Source organism: Polistes dominula, unplaced genomic scaffold, assembly GCF_049000335.1.
Source record: "Polistes dominula isolate Pdom_NZ unplaced genomic scaffold, Pdom_raw_medaka contig_84, whole genome shotgun sequence".
Classification (NCBI taxonomy): domain Eukaryota; kingdom Metazoa; phylum Arthropoda; class Insecta; order Hymenoptera; family Vespidae; genus Polistes; species Polistes dominula.
The window spans coordinates 506,329-531,500 of NW_028300944.1; the positions used below are offsets into that span (position 1 = coordinate 506,329).

General features: G+C 29.1%; 1 protein-coding gene across 17 annotated transcripts in view; it reads left to right on the plus strand.

Annotated features, from left to right (window-relative positions):
- Positions 1-2,035: 2,035 nt before the first annotated feature.
- Positions 2,036-25,172, plus strand: part of LOC107071577 (EGF like, fibronectin type III and laminin G domains protein pikachurin) — a 60,883-nt gene continuing 37,746 nt past the window's right edge. Inside the window, exons 1-4 of one of the 17 annotated variants that reach the window (XM_089171842.1) lie at positions 2,036-2,162; positions 2,735-2,857; positions 11,144-12,193; positions 22,810-22,926. In XM_089171842.1, coding sequence (XP_089027968.1) covers positions 12,076-12,193; positions 22,810-22,926 — 235 coding nt within the window. In that variant the 5' untranslated portion in view covers positions 2,036-2,162; positions 2,735-2,857; positions 11,144-12,075. Of the gene's footprint in view, positions 2,295-2,728; positions 2,858-2,931; positions 3,161-11,143; positions 12,194-22,809; positions 22,927-25,172 lie in introns of those variants that run through there. The other 16 variants (XM_089171855.1, XM_089171848.1, XM_089171847.1 and 13 more) reach the window with 16 other exon arrangements.

The following is a 25,172-nucleotide window of genomic DNA, read 5'->3' on the forward strand; positions in this document are numbered from 1 at the left end:
TTATAGTGAAGATGTTTATAAAGATTTAAAAAATATTTTGAATTAATTTTTTTTTCACGTAATAAAGTGTGTAAAAAATCTTGAATGAAATTTTTATGAAACCTAATGAATTAAAATGTAAAAATGTTCCTCTCTACACAGTAAGAGGCTTTTATTATATTTAAATAATTAAAAATTAGGTTTTATTTATTTAAAATATTATACAGAAGATGTATATACAATTTTCAAAAGTATTTTGCATTTTATTTCTGACTTATTCACGTGTACAAAAAAAAAAACAAAATTAGAATACCACAATTGAATGAACTTTCTGTTTGTAAAAAATAATAAATTAATTTACTAAGAACATTTTTACATAATAAGTGGCTTTTATTATATTTTAATAATTAAAAATTAGCTTTTATTTATTTAAAATATTCCATACAGAAGATTTATATAAAGTTTTCAAGAGTATTTTGAATTTTATTTCTAACTTATTCACGTGTACAGAAAAAAAAAACAAAAACAAAATTAGAATACCACAATTGAATGAAATTTTTTGTTTGTAAAAAATAATAAATTAATTTACTAAGAACATTTTTACATAATAAGTGGCTTTTATTATATTTTAATAATTAAAAATTATGCACGCGTGTTGAAATAGTTACACATTGTACACACATATACAAATATATATATATATATATATATATATATATATATATATATAGATATGTAAGTAGAAGAGCATATGTATAACAGATATTCGCATAATTGTATCTTGAAAAGTAACAAAAGGGTTCGCATGAACGAATCCTTTTACAGAAGCACCAAGCTGAGTGCTTCAGAGAGAGAGAGAGAGAGAGAGAGAGAGAGAGAGAGAGAGAAAGAGAGAGTATTGCACAAAGAGAAACTGAAACAAACACAACATAGTACGTAGAAAATAGTGACTAGGAAAAGTGGGATGGGGTAGGTGGGTGATGTGGGGGTTCTAGAAAGACAGAGTGGGGGGTTAGAAAAGACCACAGGTGTAGCAGATGTTCTCATAGAGAAATAAAGAAAGATATATATACATACATATATATATATATCTAAAGAAAAGGGGTTGTTGTGCGATAGTCTAAGAGGGTGGATAGGTAGGGGTAAGTTGTTGTCAGTTCAACAGTAGAATAAAAAAAAATGAATAAGAAAAATAAAGTCAGCTAGTCTTCTGAATTGTGAATCAAGAAAAGATATTACTACAATAACAACAACAATAAAAAAACAAGAAAATAGTCAAATATATATTTTACAGTCAAAGCACGTAAATAGATAGGGGTGGGGTGATGCTTTCCATACTTATTCCAATTCTTTGACTTTTCTATAGTTCGATTTGAAAGCCAACGAGTTGGTTAGGTGAGTTGGTTTATAGATTTTTCTCTACAAATTCTTATCGATAAAACAAAAAAAAAAAACAAATAAAATAAAAAAAAGACCAAAGAGAATAAAAAAACAAAAAAAAAGAGAAAAAAAAAACTAGTAGCACGTTGAAAGTAGGAAGAAGTGCGTAAACCAATAAAGGCTTATCGAAAATAGAAAGAAAGAAAGAAAGAAAAAGAGATGGTTGGGGTGGGAGTGGGGGTTGGGGATTGGGGGGATGAAGAAATCGTAGAAGAGAAGAAAAAAAAAACGAGAGTCCGAAGGAAAGAGGTGAGGTGAGGTGAGGTGAGGTGGTTTCCGTCCAGGGAATTCTCACCCTACCCTCAGCCCCTTTTCCTAGCCGCCACCGCCCCCCTCCTCCCCCCTCAGCCCCTGCGCCACCCTTCCCACCTGATTGGATGGCCTGGAAGAGAGAAGGTCGTTTTCGGGGGTAGTATAATAAACGCAGGGGCAAAAGAAATATGGCGACCGATCGAAGGCAAAGTTGCCGGTGGTGGTAATGGTGGTGGGGCGGGGGTAGTGGTGGGGATACTCGGCTGCCAGTGGTGGGGATTGGCAGTGGCGGGGAGCAGAGGAGAGTGGTGGGAGACTCGTTGTGGAGTTAGGAGTGGGGAGTAGTGGTGGTGGTACTCGTGACGCATTCCACACGGCGTATTTCAGCGTCCCTCGGCGGCGCCACCGTCAACCAACCCCCTCAGTTCGATTGGAAGCACCGGCCGGCGTCGTCGGCGGAAGCCGCGTTGCTCTCTCACGTTTTACGATCGGTGTCTCTCGTTCATTCTCCTTTTTCTTCTCTCTCTCTCTCTCTCTCCCTCTCACACACACATTCTCATTCTAAAATACACATACACTCACATATTCTCTCATTCACATTTACAAACTAATAGGACAGACAGGTACACGGATAATACGTATATTCTATCAAACATTTGATATATATATATATATATATATATATATAATATGTATATGTATGTGTGTGTATATGTAAGTTTAACATCAAGGGTGTTTAGTTAAATTCTCATCTTACATTACAGTCACACATAAAAGTATTGCAACATTTGGTGTCTACTTTACCTGGTGTATCTACCTGTCCGTCTGTCTGTCTATCTGTCTAGTTGTGTCTACCTTTACCTGTACGCGTACAAGATCTGTTCGTACTCTGTTCGTACTCTGTTCGTACTCTGTCCTACCTCTTGGGAACCCTTTACACTGTTAACACGGTTTCCATATCAATTCACGTTACTTTTGATCCAAGTTTTTGGAATCTACAAAAAGTATAGTAAATTATATTATATATATATATATATATATATATATATATATATATATATAGTTACCTAGATGGAATAACGAATAGGAAGTGAAAGAAGAATAAGAAGAAGAAGTAGTAGAAGAAGAAGAAGAAGAAGAAGAAGTAGAGTTCAACGCGCATGTGTGTATGTGCGTGAGTTAACGTGTATGTGTCAATGACACTTTTTTTTTTTTTCTAGTCAAATCCAATCATTTTTTCAATTAGTTTGATTCTACGCATTTTTTCCTATCCCGTTCGTCATCGTAAGTGTGTGTGTGTGTGTTTGTTACTTTACTACACTCCCCCCCACTACAACCCTTCTTCTGTTCTTTCATTCTATTTCTATCTCTGTTGCACTTTCTTTCCCTTTACTTTTGATGTGTTTCCTACACGCGAGCTTTTTCTCTTCTCCCCAACGAGTTGAACAACAGGAATCGATTGTGCGTGTGTGTATTTGTGTGTGAGTAAGTGAGTGTCTCTTTCTCTTTCTCTCTCTCTCTCTCTCTCTCTCTCTTGAGTGTGAATAGAATCGAAGAAATTGTTCATAGTTAATTTAACAATTTGTTTTTCCCCTTTTTTATTTCATTCCTTTTACGTTTTTCACCCTTATTTCATTTCTTCTTTGCATATTTCAACCCCGTTCCTTTTTCTTTTTTTACACATCATTCGTACAAGTGTTTCTATTGTATACTTTTGTTATTTTGTTTTGTTTTATAATTGTATTATTAGGGGTGAATCAAGAATTCATGGGTGTTTGTTGTGTTGGTAATTATTTTATAAATTGCATAATGGAAATTGTTTATTTTTTTTTTTTATTGGATAAAATGTGCTTTGGAAATATTTCAACCCCTTTGCACTTTTTATGTTTCTTAGTGTGACTTGACATTAGTTTTTATTTTATAAATGTTAATTAATTTAAAAATTAATAATTATAGACTTGAAATCTACAAAATACAGTAATAAATAAAAATAGATATTTATTTGAATTTATTTATTTATGTATTTATTTATATTTAAATTGTTATAGTTTTTAATTGAAATAAATTACAAATAAAATTAAGTGAAAAACCATTGAGTAATTTGTAAAAAAAAAAAAAAAAACAAATTTAAAATAAACATTTGAATTCAATGGATTGAATATAAAAATAATTTGAATTGAACTGTTGTTAGTTGACATCGGTTTTTATTTTAAATGTTAATTAATTTATTGTATAAATATTGTTTTTATTTTAAAATTAATAATCATAGATTTGAAAACTACAAAATACTATAATAAATACAAATAGATATTTAATTGAATTAATTAATTTATTTATTTATTTATATTTAAATGGTTATAGTTTTTAATTATATAACTGTATTAATAAGACAAATTTAAAATCATTTAGTAATTGCTAAGGAACAAATTTAAAATAAAAATTTGCGTTCAAAGGGTTGATTATAATTGAAAATAAAAATAAAACGTATCAACCTTTGATTCAACCCTAATAATACTAACTAATATGAAGATTAATTCTAACACCATGACATTGAAAAACGTGTACAACCTTCTTTAATTTTTATTAATGTAAAAGTGTTTGAGAAAAAGATGGGGTTGTAAACGTATTCCCTTTGTTTAGTATTTTTAATGTAAATCTTCAATAGTTTAGGGTTAGTATTGTGTTATACAAGTTAAAGAGTAACCTTCACGATGCTGTTCTTTTTTATATCTTCTTTCGTAAGTTTTTAGGATAAGGGCTAAAGAAGGGCTAATTCAATAAAAGGCTAACTTTTGTTAGTTAAGTTGATCTTTTAAATAAAATCAAATAGTTTTAAGAAAGTTAGAATATATTGATTTATACACAAGGATAAGAATCAACAGTTACACACATACGTTCATCTTTAAACTACTATTCGTACATGTGTAAATATGTGTGTGTGTGTGTGTGAATGTGAGTATGTATTTGAAATGTTGATTCTTTTATTTCAGTTCGTCTAGCAAATTCGAATTTGTATTTTTTCTAATTTTTTTTTTTTTTGTATTCTTTTTGATGTTTGTTCATTTTTATTTCTCCTCTACTCTTTCATATTTTCTTTCTCTTTTTTTTTTTTATATATATATGTATGTATATGTGTATAAATGTAATATGTATGAAAGTATATATGTAGATCGATTTTTTTTGTAACACACCGACGGTATAACGAATATTAATATTCCGTTTGTAATGGAATAACGAATACTCATGTTACTTTTTTTTTATTTATTTCACTTTTTTTATTATTATTATTATTTATAATATTCGTTGATTTGTTTTGCTGTTGTTGTTGTTGTTATTGCGTTTTTAGTTTATTTCAAAATTATGAGAATTACCAATGATAATTAATAATAATGTATATTAATTAAGTTTCTACATGAATTTTCAATTATCGTAATTTATTATAAATTATTTTTATTATTTATTATATTCGTTGATTTTTTGTTGTTTTTTATTTTGTTCTTTTTTTTTTGTTTATTACAAATTCAGACAATTACAGATGAGAATTTATAGCAATGCATTACTTTACTTTTTCCTGAATTTTTGAAAATATTTTTATAAAATTGTTAACACATCATTTTTTGTTTCTGTTTTTTTTTTCTATTTATGTTCGTTGATTTGTTTATTTAAAAATCACTAGAATGACAGACGAGAATCAATAGTAATGTTTATTAATTATTTTGTATATGATTTGTCAATTACTTAGATTCAAATTATTTTTTATAAAATTGTTAACACATCATTTTTTGTTTCTGTTTTTTTTTTCTATTTATGTTCGTTGATTTGTTTATTTAAAAATCACTAGAATGACAGATGAGAATTAATAGTGTTGTTTATTAATTTTTTTTTTTTTCATATGATTTTTCAATTATTTAGATTCAAATTATTTTTTATAAAATTGTTCACAATATTTTCTTTCATTTCTTTTTTATTTTTTTTTATTTATATTCATTGATTTGTTTATTTAAAAATTACTAAAATTACTAGACACAATTAATATACACTACAATTAAAATAAATAATACATAAACATTTGTTTCTGTATGATCTTTCAATTACTTAGATTGAAATTATTTTTATAAAATTGTTTACACTATTTTAAATTCATTTCTTTCGATTTTTCTATTTGTATTCATTGATTTGTTTATTTAAAAATTAAATAATTATCAAAAAGATATAATAACAATTTATATTATAATTTTTTTCTAAATGATTTTTTCATTCCCTCGGTTCAAATTATTTTTATAATAATTGTTTACACTATTTTCTTTTATTTCTTTTAATTTTTCTATTTATTTAAGTTATTTGTTTATTTAAAAATTACTACAATTACTAGACACAATTCATGTAGGCTACAATTAAAATAAATAATGCATTACTTCTTTTTTTTATATGATTTTTCAATTACTTAGATTCAAATTATTTTTATAAAATTGTTCACACTATTTTAGTTCATTTCTCTTAATTTTTCTATTAATATTTATTGATTTGTTTATTTAAAAATTATTACAATTACAAACGAGAATCAATAGTAATGTTAATTAATTTTTTTCTAAATGACTTTTCAATTCTTTACTTTCAAATTATTTTTATAAAATTGTTAACCACTATTTACTCTCATTCTTCATTATAAACATTTATATACATTTATATATATATTTATATACATGCAGGAGCATATATACATGTATATGAGTATGTTTAGAGATTATAATAAAATACGTCATATAACTTGACAAAGTTTCTCATTTAATAATTATTAATAAGTTAAAATCAAATCTATTTATAGTCTTTAATCAATTATTTTACATTTCACTATTATACAATTTTATTTCTTCAAAAATCCATTTTAAAATATGGTGTAAGACACCATAATTACAAACCGTCGCTTTGGCAAACCCCCTTAAACGTTTAATTTCTCACCTACACATACAAACACATATATATATTTTAATCTTTCGAGAATACGTGCAAAATGTCAATAAAATGTCACACGTGGACACTTATTGGAGCATGTTTTAATACCACCACGCATAAATTCACACACACACACACACACATATATATATATAAATGATTCTCAAGGTTTTCCTTTGACGAAGTGACACTTCTAAACATTGATTTTATTTATTATTAGTTATTATTTTTATACAGTACATTTATTTATCGAGTAATTATTTTTGGAAAAAACCTTTTTGCAAATTACTTTTTTTTTTATAGAATACCTTAAACCCTTTCGAGTGTTATGGACGCATATATACGTTTGGTAAAAATTACTTATATTTCATTATTAAATATATATAAATTACGAGTCACGTTGTTTGTCCGCAATGGATTCCTAAACCTTTAAACCGATTTTAATAAAATTTAACACACTCTGTGCAATTTCATCCAACTTGAAAGATAGGATACTTTATATCTCTTAATTTATAATCGCAATATTATTTGATTGCAAATTTTGTTATTTTACACGACGAGTATACACGTCAAACGCACTTTAGTAGAGATTTGGTCCGACGTGTATACACGTTGAACACACTTAACTGGTTAATAAATTATTCCGTTCCTACATAAGATTTTACTTGAAAGTGTTCAACATTCAAAGGGTCAATGTATATATTTTATTTTATTTTTTTTTCTGTTCCAACTTTTCATTTTGTATTTTGTTAACCCGATGGAAAGTAAAATATTCATTGAAAAATTGTTTGGATCATGATAAGAGTATCATAAAGAGTATCAGAAGCATAAAAAAGGGGTGAAGTGAAGGGGATGTATCGTGTTACTTTCATCTAACATAAGGACAGGTCATTTTCAGGATCATTAATCTCAAGGATTATAATTAAGGGTAAAATAAAAAAGAATAAAAAAGAATAAAAAAAAAAAAACACGGTGATTCGACCATTCGATAAAAAAAAAAAAAAAAAAAAAAGAAAGAGAGAGAGAGAGAAAATACAAGCGTTTATTTTAATTATCGTCATCATTAAAGGAAAAAGCAATAAAATAAATTGCAAGTTAATTACCCAACGATCCGATTAACTTCTGTCAGAGGAAAAAAAAAAAAGGAAGGAAAAAAAAATAAAAAAAAAAAGAAATAGAAAGAAATAGAAAGTAAAGTAAAGTAAAGTTAAGTAAAGTAAAGTAAAGTAAAGTTTCTTTAATTACAATAGTAGTAATAGTAATAATAGTAATAGTTATAGTGAGAATAATTTATATTATTTCAGATTTTCATTTTAAATGCATTTGAAAATGGGGATGAATTTTACAATAGTAAAATTGTAAAACATTTGTATTAATTTGTTTTTACAAATTATTGTTTGCAAATTTAACTGGAAGTGAGAAGAGAGAGAAATGAAAGAATAAAAGTTAATAAAAAAAAAAAAAATAGAAAAATAATTATGAAAGGGTGAGGGATAGGAAGGAAGGGTGTAAAATATAAAAATAAATTCTTAAGGGAAATAGTATTTATTTATTATTATTATTATTTTATTTCTGTTACTTGCAAACTTAAAAACAGAAATGAGAATAGAAATGAAAGTAAATTAATAAAAAAAAACAAATAAAAAAAGGAGGGTTGGGGGTAGGAAGGGTGTATAAAATATAAAAATAAATTGTTAAAGGGACAGTATAGTAAAATTATAAAAAATTTCTATTATTATTATTATTATTATTATTATTATTTCACTATTGTTACTTGCAAAATTTAAACGAAAATTTATAAAGAAATGAAAGAAAGAAAGAAGAAAGAAAAAAAAAAGACCATAAAAAGAAGAAGGATGAAGGATGAAGGGTGAGGGGTGAAAAGGGATGGTAAAGATAAAAATAAATTGTTTGCTTAATTATTGTTATTATGGTAAAATGAGCAAACCGAGTAACTGTACGTTTACTTGTATACAACACCTGTGCATGTGCACATATGTATATATATATACTCGTATATGCATGTGTGAGTTTGTGTTTGTTAGTGAGAGAAAGAAAGATAGAAACGTAATCGTTGAAAAAGCGTCACGCTTGTGCTTTCATTAGACATTTTAAATAATAGTCGAGAGAATAAATGGGCCGGGAGAAGAATTATCTTTCCGCTTTTTAAACCCTTTTTTTTACTTTTTTAGATTATTTTTGTATGTATGTGTATGTGTACGTGTGTGTGTGTGTGTTGGTGTTGATTCTCTTTCAGGTTTCGGAGTCGGATGATCGACAATGGTTCGATAACAACTCTCGTTCGTAACAGTTTTTACACTCGTTCAATTCTTCCATATTTATTTCTTTTTTTTTTGCTTCATTCGACTTTATTTTATTCCTTCTTTTTTTTTCTTTTTTATAAAATTTCAACAATTTTACGTCGTGTCGTGTCGTATTTTTACAATATATATATATATATTTTTTTAAACATCTTAGAACGATTGAAATAATTCAATTTATTTCGTTTACGTTTTAGGTGTTTTCTTTGAAATTAAATTAATTGTATTTTGTTTAATACTTTTTGTGTGTGTGTGTGTGTTTGTTTTTTTAAATTATTTCTAATAAATCATTTGATTAGTTCCATGAAATTCTTAAGTTAATATATATATATATATATTTTTTTTGTAAACATCTTGGAATGATTGAAAGAATCGAATTTATTTTTATTTAAATTACGTTTAGTTTTAATTTTTTTTGCTTGATATTAAATTCATTGTATTTGGTTCGATGATTTTTGTTTTTATTACAAAATTATCCTTCCCTCCCTGCCCCCTACCCCCCCCCCTCCCCCACCCTAATAAACAATTGTATTAGATCAATGATATTCTGAAGTTAATATATATATATTTTTTTTTTAAATATCTCGAAACGATTGGAAGAATTCAATTTGTTTCGTTTACATTTCGTTTAGTTTTAATTTTTGAAATAAAATTGAAATTAAATTATTAATATTTAATAGAATTAAATATAATATTTTTATTATAAAAAAAAAACTGTTCTATATATATATATATGTGTGTGTGTGTTATATTTAAATTAATTTTTAATAAATTACAAACAGATTCATAGAAATTAATGCAACACCATACAAATATACGTCTACTTCAAAGGAAATGACGATATTCGTAATAATATATAATAATTATTATGAAAACAATAATAATAATAATAATAATAATAATAATAATAATAATAATAATAATATCACTTGGAACAATGTTGAGTTACAATCAACACACTGAAATATTGTAGTATAATAATAATAATATACCTGTGAAGCAAATTGATGTTGAGACAGACTCGACTTAGAAGTTCAAAGGGTTAACAATCTTACGATTCAGACTGAACACTCACTCACACATACATATATATATATATAAACGTATAAGAGACATACTTGTACATATGTCATACCTTTCTTAAGATAAGAGCTTTCGACGGGATGGTTAATATCCACTTTGTATCTCTTTCTTCCTACCTTTCTTTCTTTCGTGCTTTCTTTCTCATTCTCGAGCACTCTTATATATTATATAAGGGTTTATATACATATATATATATATATATATATGTATAGTACATGTTATTTTATATTTTTGTCTATCTTTTTTAAATTACACCAACAGATTATTAATTGTTTTAATAGAAAATATAAACACCGTAAATACATATAAATTATTTTACACGTGATTCTAATTAGAATGTATATATTGGTATACTAGGATGCTAAAATATAATATTATAATAATAAATTATTTAGTAAATTATAACAACATACAAAATAATACCATAATTAGAATAGAATATATAAAACAATAATACAGGAAAAAATATAAAATGTAAAGTTAGAACAACGTATAACATGAATATATCGAAATACTTGAATTGTAATACAGTGCCATCTATTGAACGTTGATTTAATATTATTCTAAACTATATAGTAAATTATAATTACATACAAAATAATACGTAATTAATTATCGCGATTATTTTTAGTTTTTATTGCTAACTTAAGGATTTATTATATATATATTTATAGTTTACTTAATTCCTCCAAGTTCTGGTTAGTATTCAATAGATGGCGTTAATTTATAATTCAATTTTTTCAGGTTTTTTTCAGATTTTTTTCAGGTTTTTTTTTTTACAGATTTTCATACGACAAAACTAACCTTACTTTTTAATACTTTTTCCTGTATTATTATTTTATGTATTCCATTTTAATTGTGGTATTAACGTAAAAACGCAAGAAATTATTGCTTTAAGATCATCCCTTTTTATTTTCTCACTTCTTTTACTTACTACCTATATATCTATTTCTTTCTTTCTTTGATTCTATTGTAGAATAATACAAAGAGTGAGTGGGTGAGAGAGAGAGAGAGAGAGAGAGAGAGAGAGAGAGGGGGGGGTGGGAAAGGTGGGGTGTGTGAAAAAAAGTGGGGAAAGAACCGTCCACTTGACACGATCTCGTATTGGTTCGCAGGTTTAAAGAGTTTCGATCGACGTTACACGGTTTCCCTTCGAGACACTCGACCCTAGTGACTTAAAGTCCAAAGGAGATAGAAAAAGAAAGAGATAGAAGATAAACAAGAATAAAAAAAAATAAAAAACCGAAGAAAGAAGAAGAAAGAAGGAAGAAGAAAGAAAAGGTGTCCTCAAGGACACGTGTGCTGTGTTTTCGTGTATACGTGCTCGTTGTTGTTAATTTTTTTTAATATATATATATATATGAAATATTTGTGTGAGTGTGTACGTTGTGTGTGTTTTTCCTACATTCCTACCCTTTCTTTCCCAAACCCCACAACCACCACTACTAAGCCTTCATTTCTGTTTCTTTCTATGTCTAACTGCAACCATGTTTTCCTAGACGGATATTTTACACTGTGAAGAACAAGAAATTCAAGTAGAAGAATAAAAAGAAGAATAAGAAGTAGAAGTAGAAGATCGGACAAGAGTCACGGTTACTATAGTGCAAAAAATAAGAATAAAAAGAAATAAGAAGAAGAAGAGGAAGAAGAAGAAGAAAAAACTTAAAGAACGTGGGTTGCTGAAAGGCACCCGAAAGAGAGTGTAAGAAACAAAGAGAGAAGAAGAAGAAGAAGAAGAAGAAGAAGAAGAAGGAAAATAAAATAAAAAATAAGGAAAAGTTTTGCAAAGCGTTAGCTAACACCTCCTCCACCTCCACTTCCACAACCACCCCATCCTACTCCTTCTACTCCTCCTCCTCTCTTTCAGAGTGTGTTTTTAAAAAAGCACCGTCTCAAATCGTCTCAACGAGAGTTTACTGGAGGAATAAATAAATAAATAAATAAATAAATAAAGGAAGAAGTGGATAAGGGAGGAAACTAAGGGAGGAAGAAAAGGGATCGATTGTAGTTTAAAAAAACAAGGGACGTGCATGTTTAACCGTGGACTATGGCAAGGATTTGTCGTAGTCGTCAGATTATCATGATTCTCGGCTACCTTGCTATTGCCGTCGTCCTTGGACAGAATCCTGTCGATGAGAAGACAACCTTTGAAGCTGCTTTTCAAGGTAAATTATTTTCTTGTATATAGTATATATATTTTTTGAGCGAGATAATTGTTTTATTTTTTAAACATTGAACATTTAAAAATATTTGTGTTATTTTAAGGCTGCAAGGTTAATTATTTTTATATAAGGGAACATACTTTGTTGTGGTTACTCTATTTTTTTAAACGAGTACTATTTTAAGGGTTTAAGCGTTATTATATATAAATATATACTTGACACAACAATAACGCAACCATGACGCAAACCTAAAGCAACCTTGACACAACCATAGCAAAACCTCGACATAACCAAGTCAAAATCCTGACACAACCATGTCAAAATCCCGACGCAACCCTGACGCAACCATGGCGAAACAACGATGCAACCATAGCAAAACATCGATAAGATCCTAATGAAACTTTGGCAAAACCCTGACGAAACATTAGCAAAACCATGACGCAACCCTGACGCAACTATGGTAGAACCCCGACATAAACATAGCAAAACCTCGACACAACCAAGTCAAAATCCTGAAACAACCTTGTCAAAATCCCGTCGCAACCCTGACAAACCCCCGACGCAACCCTGAAGCAACCAGGGCGAAACCACGATGCAACCATGGCAAAACCTCGACAAAATTCTAATAGATCTATGGCAAAAACTCGACAAAATCCTAATGTAACTATGGCAAAACCCATACGAAACATTAGCAAAACCCTGACGAAGCCCTGACACAACCCTGATGCAACTAAAGCAAACCCCGACGAAACTATGGCAAAACTCCGACGCAACTATAGCAAAACCCCGACACAACAATGGCAAAATCAAGACACAACCATGGCAAAACCTCCACAAAATCTTGACGTAACTATGGCAAAACCCTGACGCAACTATGGCAAAACCCCGACACAACCATGGCAAAACCCCGACACAACAATGGCAAAACCCCGACATAACAATGGCAAAACCAAGACACAATCATGTCAAAACCCCGATGCAACCCTGATACGCAACCCTATATGTCTATATACATATAAAATAATACATTTATTGTTAACTCAATTTATTTTCTAATAAATTATAAATTCATTTATTTAATTTTTTTAATTTTATATGATTTATAATGAAGAACAATTTGAAATAATTAATTATCAAAATAAATGAACTTTTTGACTACAAACTAGAATGATAATTTTATTCATGTTAAATTATGATTGATAGATTATACATTTATTGTTATAAAACTCAATTTATTTTCTAATAATTTATAAAATCATTTATTTTATATGATTTATAATTAAACAAAATTGAAAATAATTAATTATGAAAATTAATCTCAAAGTCTGATCAAAATATTCTTGATGAATTTGCACAAAATAATTCTTCGTTTATTCTCTATCGTTATTCATTTAAAACAAGAATCCTATACTGAACCCTTAATCCCCTATCCCCTATCTGCACATTCCAGCTGTATATTAAAAATTGCAAAAGAGAATTTCAAGGTTATTAAATTGACTAAAAGATATTCCCTTTGTGGTGAATTACGATGGAAAGTAGTCAAGTTTATTCCTTATGGATCAGAGTGAAGTAAATCGAACGGACAAGAAAATTTATCCCTCGTCAACGTCCTCGTTTTACGGGGGTTACTTGAATATACCCAGTGAAAGGTAAAACACACCACACCACACCACACACACGCAAATGCGTTTGAAACAGTTGAAAAGCCATGAGAAGATATCCGAAGTGGCCCCCATCCCCCATTCCTCCATCCCATAGAAGAGAACTTTGACTTTTCACCCCTTGTAGTCTTCTTCAATTCCAACCCTTTAACCCTTTTTACGTATTCCCCTAATTTTCAACTACGTCGTTCTCTTATAAAAAGCTGTCAGGCTTCTGAAGAAGACCTTTCACGATTTTAAACTCAACCAACCCTCAATTTCCTTTTTTTTTTTTAACACCCCACACCCTTTTCAACATCCAATCATAATTAATTGTTTTTTTCTTTATCTACTGTGCGTTATCCCTTCAACCCTTACACTCCTTTTCGCAACATCCAATCATAATTAATTTTTTTTTCTTTATCTACTGTGCGTTATCCCTTTGCACCCCTAAAAATACGTCCCTGTTCTCGTGTTTCAATTAGAATTCGATCGATAAATGAATGTAATGTATATAACCTGTATTAAATGGATTAAAATGATTTTTCAAATGTTTTCTTTCTTTCTTTCCTTTTTTTTTTTTTTAACGAATGTGTGGAAAATATTAAAAAAAAAAAAAAAAAATGAAAGGGGATCGGCAATTTAAAACGGATCGATTTTTCAAGCGACATACAATGTTTTTATAGACTTCACAAAAGAGCCCTCACCTCTATTCGGTCTCTGTGCTTTCTATCGAAGACTACCTGTTGACCTCGGAAGCTTTCAGACATGGACCTGTTGTCTTCTAACCTACACATAACTTCACGATTATGTCTCTCATATATATATATACACTTATATACATAATTTCACTAATACTCTCTTACAAAACTGTTCTAAAACATTAAAGCATAATATCTCGTACTTTAAACTAATCTTTGAACGACATGGGCGCATATATGCGCCCAATGAATACAATATATGTAGACTGAGGACGCATATATGCGCCTAATTAATACGGTATAAGTAGAATGAGGACGCATATATGCGCTTATCACAATGTTCTTCTTTCTATTTTTCTTCTTTTTTTTGTGATCAAAATTGATTAACATTGAAAATAAAATCCTTCAGGTTTAAATAAAAATGTCATCGTTCATAATATGATAAACAAATTTAATTTAGATAATTATTTGTTCTTATTATCTTTGTTTATCTCGAAGAAAATGCATTAGGAAAATAATAATAATAATAATAATAATAATCTTTATTATATAATGCAAACGATCATTAATCCAATATATTTGAAAACCATAAAATGGAAATTATGTTTGTATGTGTAACATCGTTAAAATAAACTCGTCTGCCGTCGGATTTGTGCGAGACCCCGACACATGCTAATAAAGATAAATTACATTATATATGGTGGTGGTAATGGTAATAGCAACAGCAGGATGTTACTTTCGTTTGCGCCGGTTATAAGCGACACCTAAAATACCTCAACTTCATCTATCTCTCTTTCTCTATATATATATATATGTTTCATTTGAAATGCATGATAGTTGCTTGACCTATTGTTATAGAATCCAACAATAATTTCCAACTAGAACTGGCTAGTAGAACAACAACAACAACAACAATAACAATAATCAAACCCACCTCTGATCATCTCTGGTATGCCAAGAATCGTTGGGTCTTTGGCCAGATTTTAAATGTTTGCCTAGGTTTGAAACACTATACCTGGAAATTATTGGTCCACAACAGTCCCCCCCACCCCACTCCAACCCCCTCCCTTCCCATTCCAATCTATTGTTGTGTCCTCCCGGAATTGTAAAAGGGATGAGTGGTTTGGGGGAAAGATGAGAATAGATATACGATATGACCATGGGGTTGAAAACGTTCAAAGGAAAAGGGTTGGGAAAAGGGATTGGTATATCAAGGAAGGAAAATGGGTGGATGAGGTAAGGGGTGTGGGCTGCAGAAGACTGGGGAAAGGATCAGAGACACAAGAGAGTGAAATATTACGTTTCCTATATGAAACCGAGATATGAACGACAAAGTATGTTCCTTTATATATATATATTGTATAGGTATATAAAGGTATGTAAAGGGTTGACCCAACTGTAACCGGTTACTTCACTGGGATTGTTATATCAGATAGGAAATAACAAAAGTACAAAATCCTGATATTTTTTAGATATTTTCTTTTTGTTCAAGGTGTGTCCAAAAGCCGATTTATTTGAGCTTTTTGTAAGCTTGGATTTTGAAACAATATATATATATATGTAGAGTCACATTGTTGGTTTCCAATGAATTTCGAAATTACTGAATCAATTTTAAGGAAATTTATTTTTAATTTTATTGCTAATTTAAGGATTTATTAGTGTGGAGTTATGTAGGTGTTTAGTTATTGTAAGTTTTCGATAGATAGCAGTGTTTTACAATTCAATTTTTTCAGGTTTTTTTCCGATGTTTTTTCAGGTTTTTTTCTCCAGATTTACGTACGACTTAACCTAACCTTAATTTTTATATTTTTTCGTGGTATTATTATTTTATGAGTTGCTATAAATTACTAAATAATTTAGAATTAAATTAAATCAAAATTTTACTTAAGTCTCTAGGTTCTGTAATTTTTCGATAGATGGTGTTGTATTACAATTCAATTATTTTACGTTTTTTTTCAGGTTTTTAATTATATTTTCTTTTTTTAAAGAAATGTCATCTCGTTTTCATTTTGTAATCCACTTTTACCTTCTCAATAACCATTTCATTCATGCATATTTTTTTATTTCACTCTGAAAGATCTTTATATATATATATATAATATTTTTTCTTGTCGTTTTTTATCCATTTATTTTTACTTTAGATATCCTTCTTTAAACGCCATTGTCTAAAAATAATGAATCGCACCTAGCCCGTTAGTAGCAACTAACGCAGTTATCCCGCTCGAGATGGTATGATTCAAAAAAAAAAAAAAAGAAAATAAAAATAGAAAAAGAAAAAAAAAGAAAAGAAGGGAAGTCAAGAAAAAAGTAAAGCAAAATAAGAAAAAAAAAAAAGAGGGAAAGAGAGCATCCAAGGATGAGTAAGGATAAGGACGAGAATAAAGAGTAAAAGAAGAGGAAGGCAGAGTAGTAGGATGAGAATGAGGGTTGGGGTGTGGGTGAGGGTGAGGGGGGTTGAGATATTACCAGGAACTCTCGTCTTTCGTCGTACCGTTCGATAAATGCTCATCCCCTTTTCTTCAAGCCCCTTCCCCACCCCTTTTACTTCCTTCCTTCCTCTTTCTCTTCCACCCATCCCCCCTCGTCTAGCCCAATGATAAGCAAAAGAGGGTTGGGTTCGTGGTACTGGTGGTGCTGGTGGTGGTGGTGGTCGTAAAGGTAAAGGTAGATGCATAGTGAAGAACCGGAGACATGGTATATATAGTATTCGGATTATTGTACAGGCCAATGTACAACTTGATTACATGGCCAATTTACAGAATCCCGTTGGTACGTTGCACATGCGTGATAGGCTGCATTGGAGATCGATCGTGCGGCAAAGGATAGAATAATACGCGAGTTTAACGTATTCCACTATCGCTTTTACAAAGATCACTAAGGCAGGAAATGACGTTTATATTAAGGATGTCTATACCTATATATATATATATATACAGCTATATATATAAATTCAGTATGATATTATTGGTTTGCGATGAACTTTGAAACTCTACTCAACCTATCTGAAATTTGATTATTTTGTTTACTTTTGTATGATTTTTGTTATAACTTAAAAAATTTATTATTATTATTATTATTTATTATTATTATTTTGTTTATTTCGTATGATATTTACCAACTTAGAATATAGGTTAGTTTTTTTTTTTATTGGGATTACTTTTTTAAATATTTTTATTGCTAATTTAAAGTTTGATTATATTTTGAGGTTATTTGAGTTTCGAGATTTTGTTAGGAATCAATAGATGGCACTCTATTGCTACAATTCAATTATTTCGATTAATTCACCTCACGCGTTTGGTTTTTTTTTTTTATTCATTTATACTTGATATTCTTCTAACAATTGTAATTTATATTAAAAAATCGTATATTTAACAAAAATTAAGTGCTGTTAATGAATTTTGTTTATTGACAAAATAAACGGAAACATAAATTGTTTCCGTTGGACGCATATATGCGCCTATAGTATTCAAAAGATTTTTTGATTGTTATTCATTTGAAATTTCATTTGACATGAAAGTTACCTTTGATTTCTTTTAATAAAATCATATGATATATTTTTAAATCCATCAATTTATGCAAATTATTATTCTTTTTATAAAAAAAAAAAAATATTACAGAGTACTTGTGATGAGAGAAAATCATTAGTTTAGTAGATATTTTAAATTTGAATATTGATCAGTATTTTATTGGTATTATATTATATATATTTACCTTTACCTATTCATAGTAAGTAGATCATTCAATTTGAATGCATAAAATATCTTTTGTATTAGGTCATTTGGTTTTGTACATTTTTTTACTCTCATTACATTTTCTTTTACCAATACTCTCATCAAACTTATAGATCTATAATATGTCAATTTTTCAAGTCAATTTTTCCAGTCAATTTTTCATATTTATAATATCAAAATCATGTCACAAGAGAAATTTCGTTTAATTTTAATAATCTTAGATACTAATTCATCTATCAAAGTTTATCTACAAATCTATACAAGATTTACAGTATATTATCTTTTACAAAATGAGCTACAATATTTTACAGTCTTTTCAAATTCAAATCTTTTGTAAATTAATAATTTTTATCTCACAATTTTTTTTTTTAATACTTTTATACAACAAAATAAAACGTTTCCATAAATTGATGAATTAAAAACCAGATTTTTTTCTATTTAAAAAATTAAATTTTAACTTTTGAATGATCTTGACGAGTCTACCTAAGAAAAAAAAAAAAAGAAAAGAAATTAAAAATATCAAATAATCGTTGAACTTTTGTTTAAAACATTTTGTTCCTATGATGGACAACGAAATACTTTCAAAGATATTTAAGTGGATCGATTATAAATGGGACACCCTGTATATATGTATATAAAGTCGAGTAAGAGTTTAAGGGGTGCACGGTTTAAAGGAAGAACTTATGAAAGAGGAATTATAAGAGCCGTGTGTCAGAACGTCGCGTAAGAAAGTTTTATGATCTCTGTGTGTCATATTTTACTTTGCAAAATTTCCTTTCTCTCTCTCTCTCTCACACACACACATACACACACAAACACACACAGAAATACACATACATACATTGTTTAATTAGTTTGACAATGAGAAAATTTTGCATTTATTTTCCTTTCATGGAAAATACTGTCTTCCTTTTCTTTTCTTTTATATTAAATCTCATTGATTTCGTAGTGAAAAAAATTGTTTTTTCTTTTTTCTTTTGTTTATAAATGTTATACGTTTTTTTGTTAAATATACGATTTTTTAATATAAATTAAAATTAATGGAAGACTATCAAGCATAAATGAAAAATATCATGTGGACAGATCACATGTGTTAGAAGTGAAACCTTCGAAAAACTCAGTTTTGAGAGAATGAGACGAATGCAGAATTATCAGGTGTAGGATAATTATAGGGTTGTTACTTTATAAAAATATTATTATTATATTGTTAACACTTTCGAAAATTAATTTACGTCTTATTAACATATTATACAAAACAAATTACACAGTAGGCAAGTTCTCAATTCGAAAAAATGAGACAAGTTGCTTCTGCTAACTAAAAAATGTATGGTAACTAAAAAACTCTTTGCATTCAAGCAGAGAAAAAAACCTTTTCGGAAAAAACCTCACTACTTTTCGGAAAAAACCTCACTACTTTTCGGAAAAAACCTCACTACTTTTCGGAAATACTATACGTACTTATCTTTTTTAAAATACACTACGGAACTTTCAAAAATATCCTTTGGTTATTTTTTAAAAGTTTGTAAGTTTCTTCCGAGAAGTTTGTAGTTTTTTTCCGAAAAGTGCATAAGGTATTTTTGAAAGTTCCGTAGTGTATTTCAAAAAAGATAAGTACGTATAGTATTTCCGAAAAGTAGTGAGGTTTTTTCCGAAAAGTAGTGAGGTTCTTTCCGAAAAGTGCATAGGGTATTTCTGAAAGTTCCGTAGTATATTTCAAAAAAGATAAGTACGTATAGTATTTCCGAAAAGTAGTGAGGTTTTTTCCGAAAAGTGCATAGGGTATTTCTGAAAGTTCCGTAGTATATTTCAAAAAAGATAAGTACGTATAGTATTTCTGAAAAGTAGTGAGGTTTTTTCCGAAAAGTAGTGAGGTTTTTTTCCGAAAAGTAGTGAGGTTTTTTCCGAAAAATAGTGAGGTGTTTTTTGAAAAGTAGTGAGGTTTTTTCCGAAAAGTAGAGAGGTTTTTTCTGAAAAGTGCATAGGGTATTTCTGAAAGTTCCGTAGTGTATTTCAAAAAAGATAAGTACGTATAGTATTTCCGAAAAGTAGTGAGGTTTTTTCCGAAAAGTAGTGAGATTTTTTCCGAAAAGTCTGTAGGGTATTTCTGAAAAGTAGTGAGGTTTTTTCCGAAAAGTAGTGAGGTGTTTTCCAAAAAGTAGTGAGGTTTTTTCCGAAAAGTAGTGATGTTTTTTCCGATAAGTTCGTAGGGTCTTTCCGAAAAGCAGTGAGGTTTTTTCCGAAAAGTAGTGAGGTTTTTTTCCGAAAAATAGTGAAGTGTTTTTTGAAAAGTAGTGAGGTTTTTTCCGAAAAGTAGTGAGGTGTTTTCCGAAAAGACACACACATATACAACCAGGAGTGATAACTACGAAGCATAGCATAAAGAGGAGACCAAGAATAGGAAAAACTGTATAGCTATATTCCGTCTCATTCCTTCGCAGTCTAAATCCTATGTTTGTCTCTTTTTCTCTTATTGTTTAGTATGGCAACCGTTTCATAGCTTCGTTACATAGCTCCGTTTCCGTTTATTTACTTTTCTGATCACTCCCATTCTAAAGAAGTTTTCACTTCAAAAAGAAAAAGGAAAATATCATTTAAAACAATTAGTGAACCTTTGGAATACTATGGACGCTTATATGCGTCCAACGAAAACAATTCAAGTTAACTGAAAACGTTATATATAGAAAAAAAAGATAAAGAAAATGGCTAGTCATTTTTGTCGTTGACGATAATAAAATTGTACAAGGAGGTTACGTCAGGGTTGCGTCAGAGTTGCGTCAGGGTAATATATATATATATATATATATATTCCCCTGTATTACATTCCCTTATTTTCTCTTACGTTGAAACAACGGTAGAGGAGTTACCTACCACCATTACCACTCCCAAGTAAAATGTACCAAGGAAACTGGTTATACGGGAAACGAAAGATGAGATGGTGGGGGCGGTGAGGAAAAATACGGGGTTTGGAGTTAGGGTGTTGAGAGAGGTTGGAAAATTTAGCGAGAAAGTTATAAAATTGGCTTTTATGAAATTTTCCCTTACTAAAATGGTCTGTGGGGGCAGAATGTGTAGTATGGAGTATTAGGGGTAAAAACAGGGGGGGTGTAAAAGGGGGTACGGTTTGATAGTAGTTTTGGGGCCGCGGGAAAAGTAAATTTGCCATGACCAACGTCGGTTGCGGCGAGCTTTTGCGTTATAAATAAGTCCTCGGTGGATAAGGGATAACGATTTATAAACACGCTAGCCAGAGGGATAAAAATGGGATGTCTATCCCTTCTAAGGGTGGAAGGGTGGAAGGGTGGTGTGTGGTTGGCTAGTAGCCACACCCACTTTGCCACTCCCGTTTTTTACTCTTTTTTTTTTATTTGTTTGTTTTTTTTTTTTTTTATTGTGTTTAGTATACCTTTCGTCTCCTTTTTTTCTGTGTATGTGTGTGTGTGTGTGTGTTTTTTTTTAATGCATTAACGTTTGATACACTTACTTATTGAACAATCTAATATTATGATTAATAATATTATACATGTATTGGGGTTGTTTGTTTGGTTTTATGGTATGTATGGTATTTTATTCGTTCAATCATCTTTTATCACGTGGAATATTGTCAAGTTGATAATTAGGAAATATAATAATTGATTTGGAGATTATATTGTACTGTAAAACTTTTGAATAGGAGTGTATTTTTGTAAACTAATCAAAAACAAAATGGAATTTTGTTATATATAATATAATATTTTTTACTTCTTTGTAATTCGAGCCAAAATTTTTAATATTAATATTTTCAAAATTTAACTGACCGCTTATAAGCGTCCACACATAACCCTACAGTTTTTTTTTTTAATTACAATTACTTTATAATATTTTATTATAAATGTTATCAAAATTTAACGAGTAAAACACTTCGTCATTTCTAAGCGCTTATAAGCGTCCACACACAATAACCTCTACTTTTTTCCCTATAATTACATTTTTATTTTAAATGAAAGTTAACTTCAAAAAATGATCAAATCGTAGAAAATGATTTAATTAAAATTCATGAAAATAAATACGCAAGAAACAAAAAAAAAATAGTATATATTACATATGTAAGTTATGTAAATAGAATTGAAAAGATTCGAGTTGTGTTTCGTAGCATTTTTCGTACAACATTTCGAGGACCTTTTCTTCTTGAATTGAAACGAAGCTTTCGTAGAGAAAAACAAGCTTTTTGTTTTCTTCCCTCTTTGAAGATACCAACACCATCACCACCACCACCACCACCACCACCACCTCGATTTCATCCTAACGCATACAATCTCGCGCGAATGGAATTTCAAGGTAGAGTTGTTCTTCCATTCTCGAAGGACTTTCTAAAAGTTACGAGTTGTAGAAGTAAGAGTTTTTCTACCTTAGCATTTTTAAAACAAAAGAAACAAAAAACGAATAGAAAGAAAAAAGAATTAGAGATGTTTATAAGGAATGTTTGTTTATTCTTTTGACGTCGAATGTGTGCAAATATTACTTTTTGTGTTTTTTGTTTGTTTAAAACGAATGATCGTTGTTGGTTTCAGGAAGATGCGGGCATAGATCACCCTGCGAACATCTTTGTTACGAACTTCACGACGGAATGTATGAATGTGACTGCAGGGACGGATACATACTTCATAAGAATGGATATAGTTGTGCAGGTAAGTTTTCGACAAATTTATATACATACAAAGGTATGTATATTATTTTCATGAAAGATCGAAACTGTATAATGTCAGAATTTACATGGTACTTTGGTATATAGACCAAAATAGTTATGCATAAGAAAATCATCCAAATATTTGGTATGTGTTCACAATCACCATGTAAAGAATCTTCACATTATCCATGTATAAGTAACTGTAAAAAATTGAACCTGGATTATGTCAAGATTCACATGGTTACTTTTGTATATGGTTGAAATAGTCTTTTTGTTCATATATCATTTGTTCATTTTAAAAATTATTATCATAAGACCTTAAGAAGAAATATAACTATACTGCACAAACCGTATAAAATAGAAAAGAAACACATATTGTACGTTAAATCTTTTATACAGAAGTCCTTTTTTTTTTTCCTTCTTCACATTTTTCATTGAAAATATGGTCCCCCTTCTGTTATTGATTATTTTAGATTAAAAAAAAAAAAAAAATACACACACACACTCGCACATGTATCGTACGTTATCTATTCGTATTAGTTTTTCTTGCTAAAAAATGCAAAAGTTAGGATATTTCTAATCCGTTTGCATCGTAGAGATGGTACGTCATTTATTTGTGATTTCATTTGATTTGATTTTATCAATATCTTGTCTTTCTATTTCTTTATATATTTTTTTCTCTCTCATTTGACTTTTTATTAATTTTTCTTTTGGAACCTTTAGAAACAGGCAGCAGTAGCAACAGCAGCAGAACGTTGTAATGATCTTTCAGCATCTTCGTTACTTGCCTTTACCCATCGTACAAAATAAACCGTGTTAAAGTTATTTTCTCTTTCTCTTCTCTACCTGTATATATTCCTTCGAACCTGAACCTTTTCTCTTTCCTACGTGAGAACCTTTTTTTTCTGTTGTTTTTTTTCTTCTTTTTTTTTCTTCCCCTTTTCTTCGAAAGAACCGAAGCGTTGCTCGTTAGCAAGGAAATTGCGTGTCGTTAAAAAATTACGGAAGACGTCTAGATGTCTTTTATTTTATTTTTATTTATTTTTCTTATTTTATTATTCTTTAATTTTCTATCTTTTCTATCTTTTCTTTTTTCTTATCTGTTTTATTTGTTTATTTGTTTATTTGTTTGTTTGTTTGTTTGTCATGTCCTATATTTATTTTTTCTTTTCATTTTACCACTTGGAACGTTTGTTTTCTTCGCCTCGTAGAATCGTGAAACTTTAGATGCGAGAATAATGGTAAAAAAAAAAAAAAAAATAGACAAAAAATAAGGGACACAATAAACAAGGATGAAATATAATTCAAGTATGAGAGTAAGAGAGAGAGAGAGAGAAAGAAAAAAGGGGGAAGAAAGAATTATTGGGCTACTTCTGTTCTGACAATAAACTATCCTATGAATATTTTTTTTTTATATTCATGATACTATATTTATGATACAATGGTTTAATTTGTTTTATTTTAACAAAAAAAAAAAAAAAAAAAAAAAAAAAAAGAAACATGTAAAATATATCAAAATTGTATTAAACATTATTCGAATGTTCGATCAATTATATTTGAAAATAAAACGTCAAATATACGGTTACCTTTGAAAATAATATCGGAAGTTTGAATTAAACAAAAAAAAAAAAAAAAAAAAATCATACATATGGAAAAATTCAATATAGAAATATACAGTTAATTTAAAAAAAAAAAAAAAAAAAAAAATGAAAATTCATCAATATCAATTACCACAAAATTCTATACACAAATTTTATTCCATTTCACATTTCATTTTTATTTCTTTTTTTTTTCTACTACCACTACTAATATTGTTTATTAATAAGTTATATATATATATATATATTTAAACAAGTCACGATAGTATGCGCGATAATTTATTTATAGTATAAAAACTTTCCTATATTATTATCATCCTAAATTTAACTTTTCCAATTAATTTCATATAAGAAACAAAAAAACAAAAAACAAAAAAAAAGAAACAAGTAAAAAAATAAAAAAAAATAAAATAAAACAAAACAAAAAAGAAAAAACACGAGAAACTTTAAACCGGGGTTTGTTATCAATGGTTCGGTTTGCAATTCCGATGATAACTACCCAAAAACGTGTTAGTGTTAGTTTCGTTACGTTTTACAAATTGTTTTCAATATTTCATACTAACGTGAGCCGAGTCTCACGTTAAAATGAAACTTTAAACTATTACTTTCATGTGTTAGTGTGCTGGCTTTCCTGAAAGAGAACGAGGTG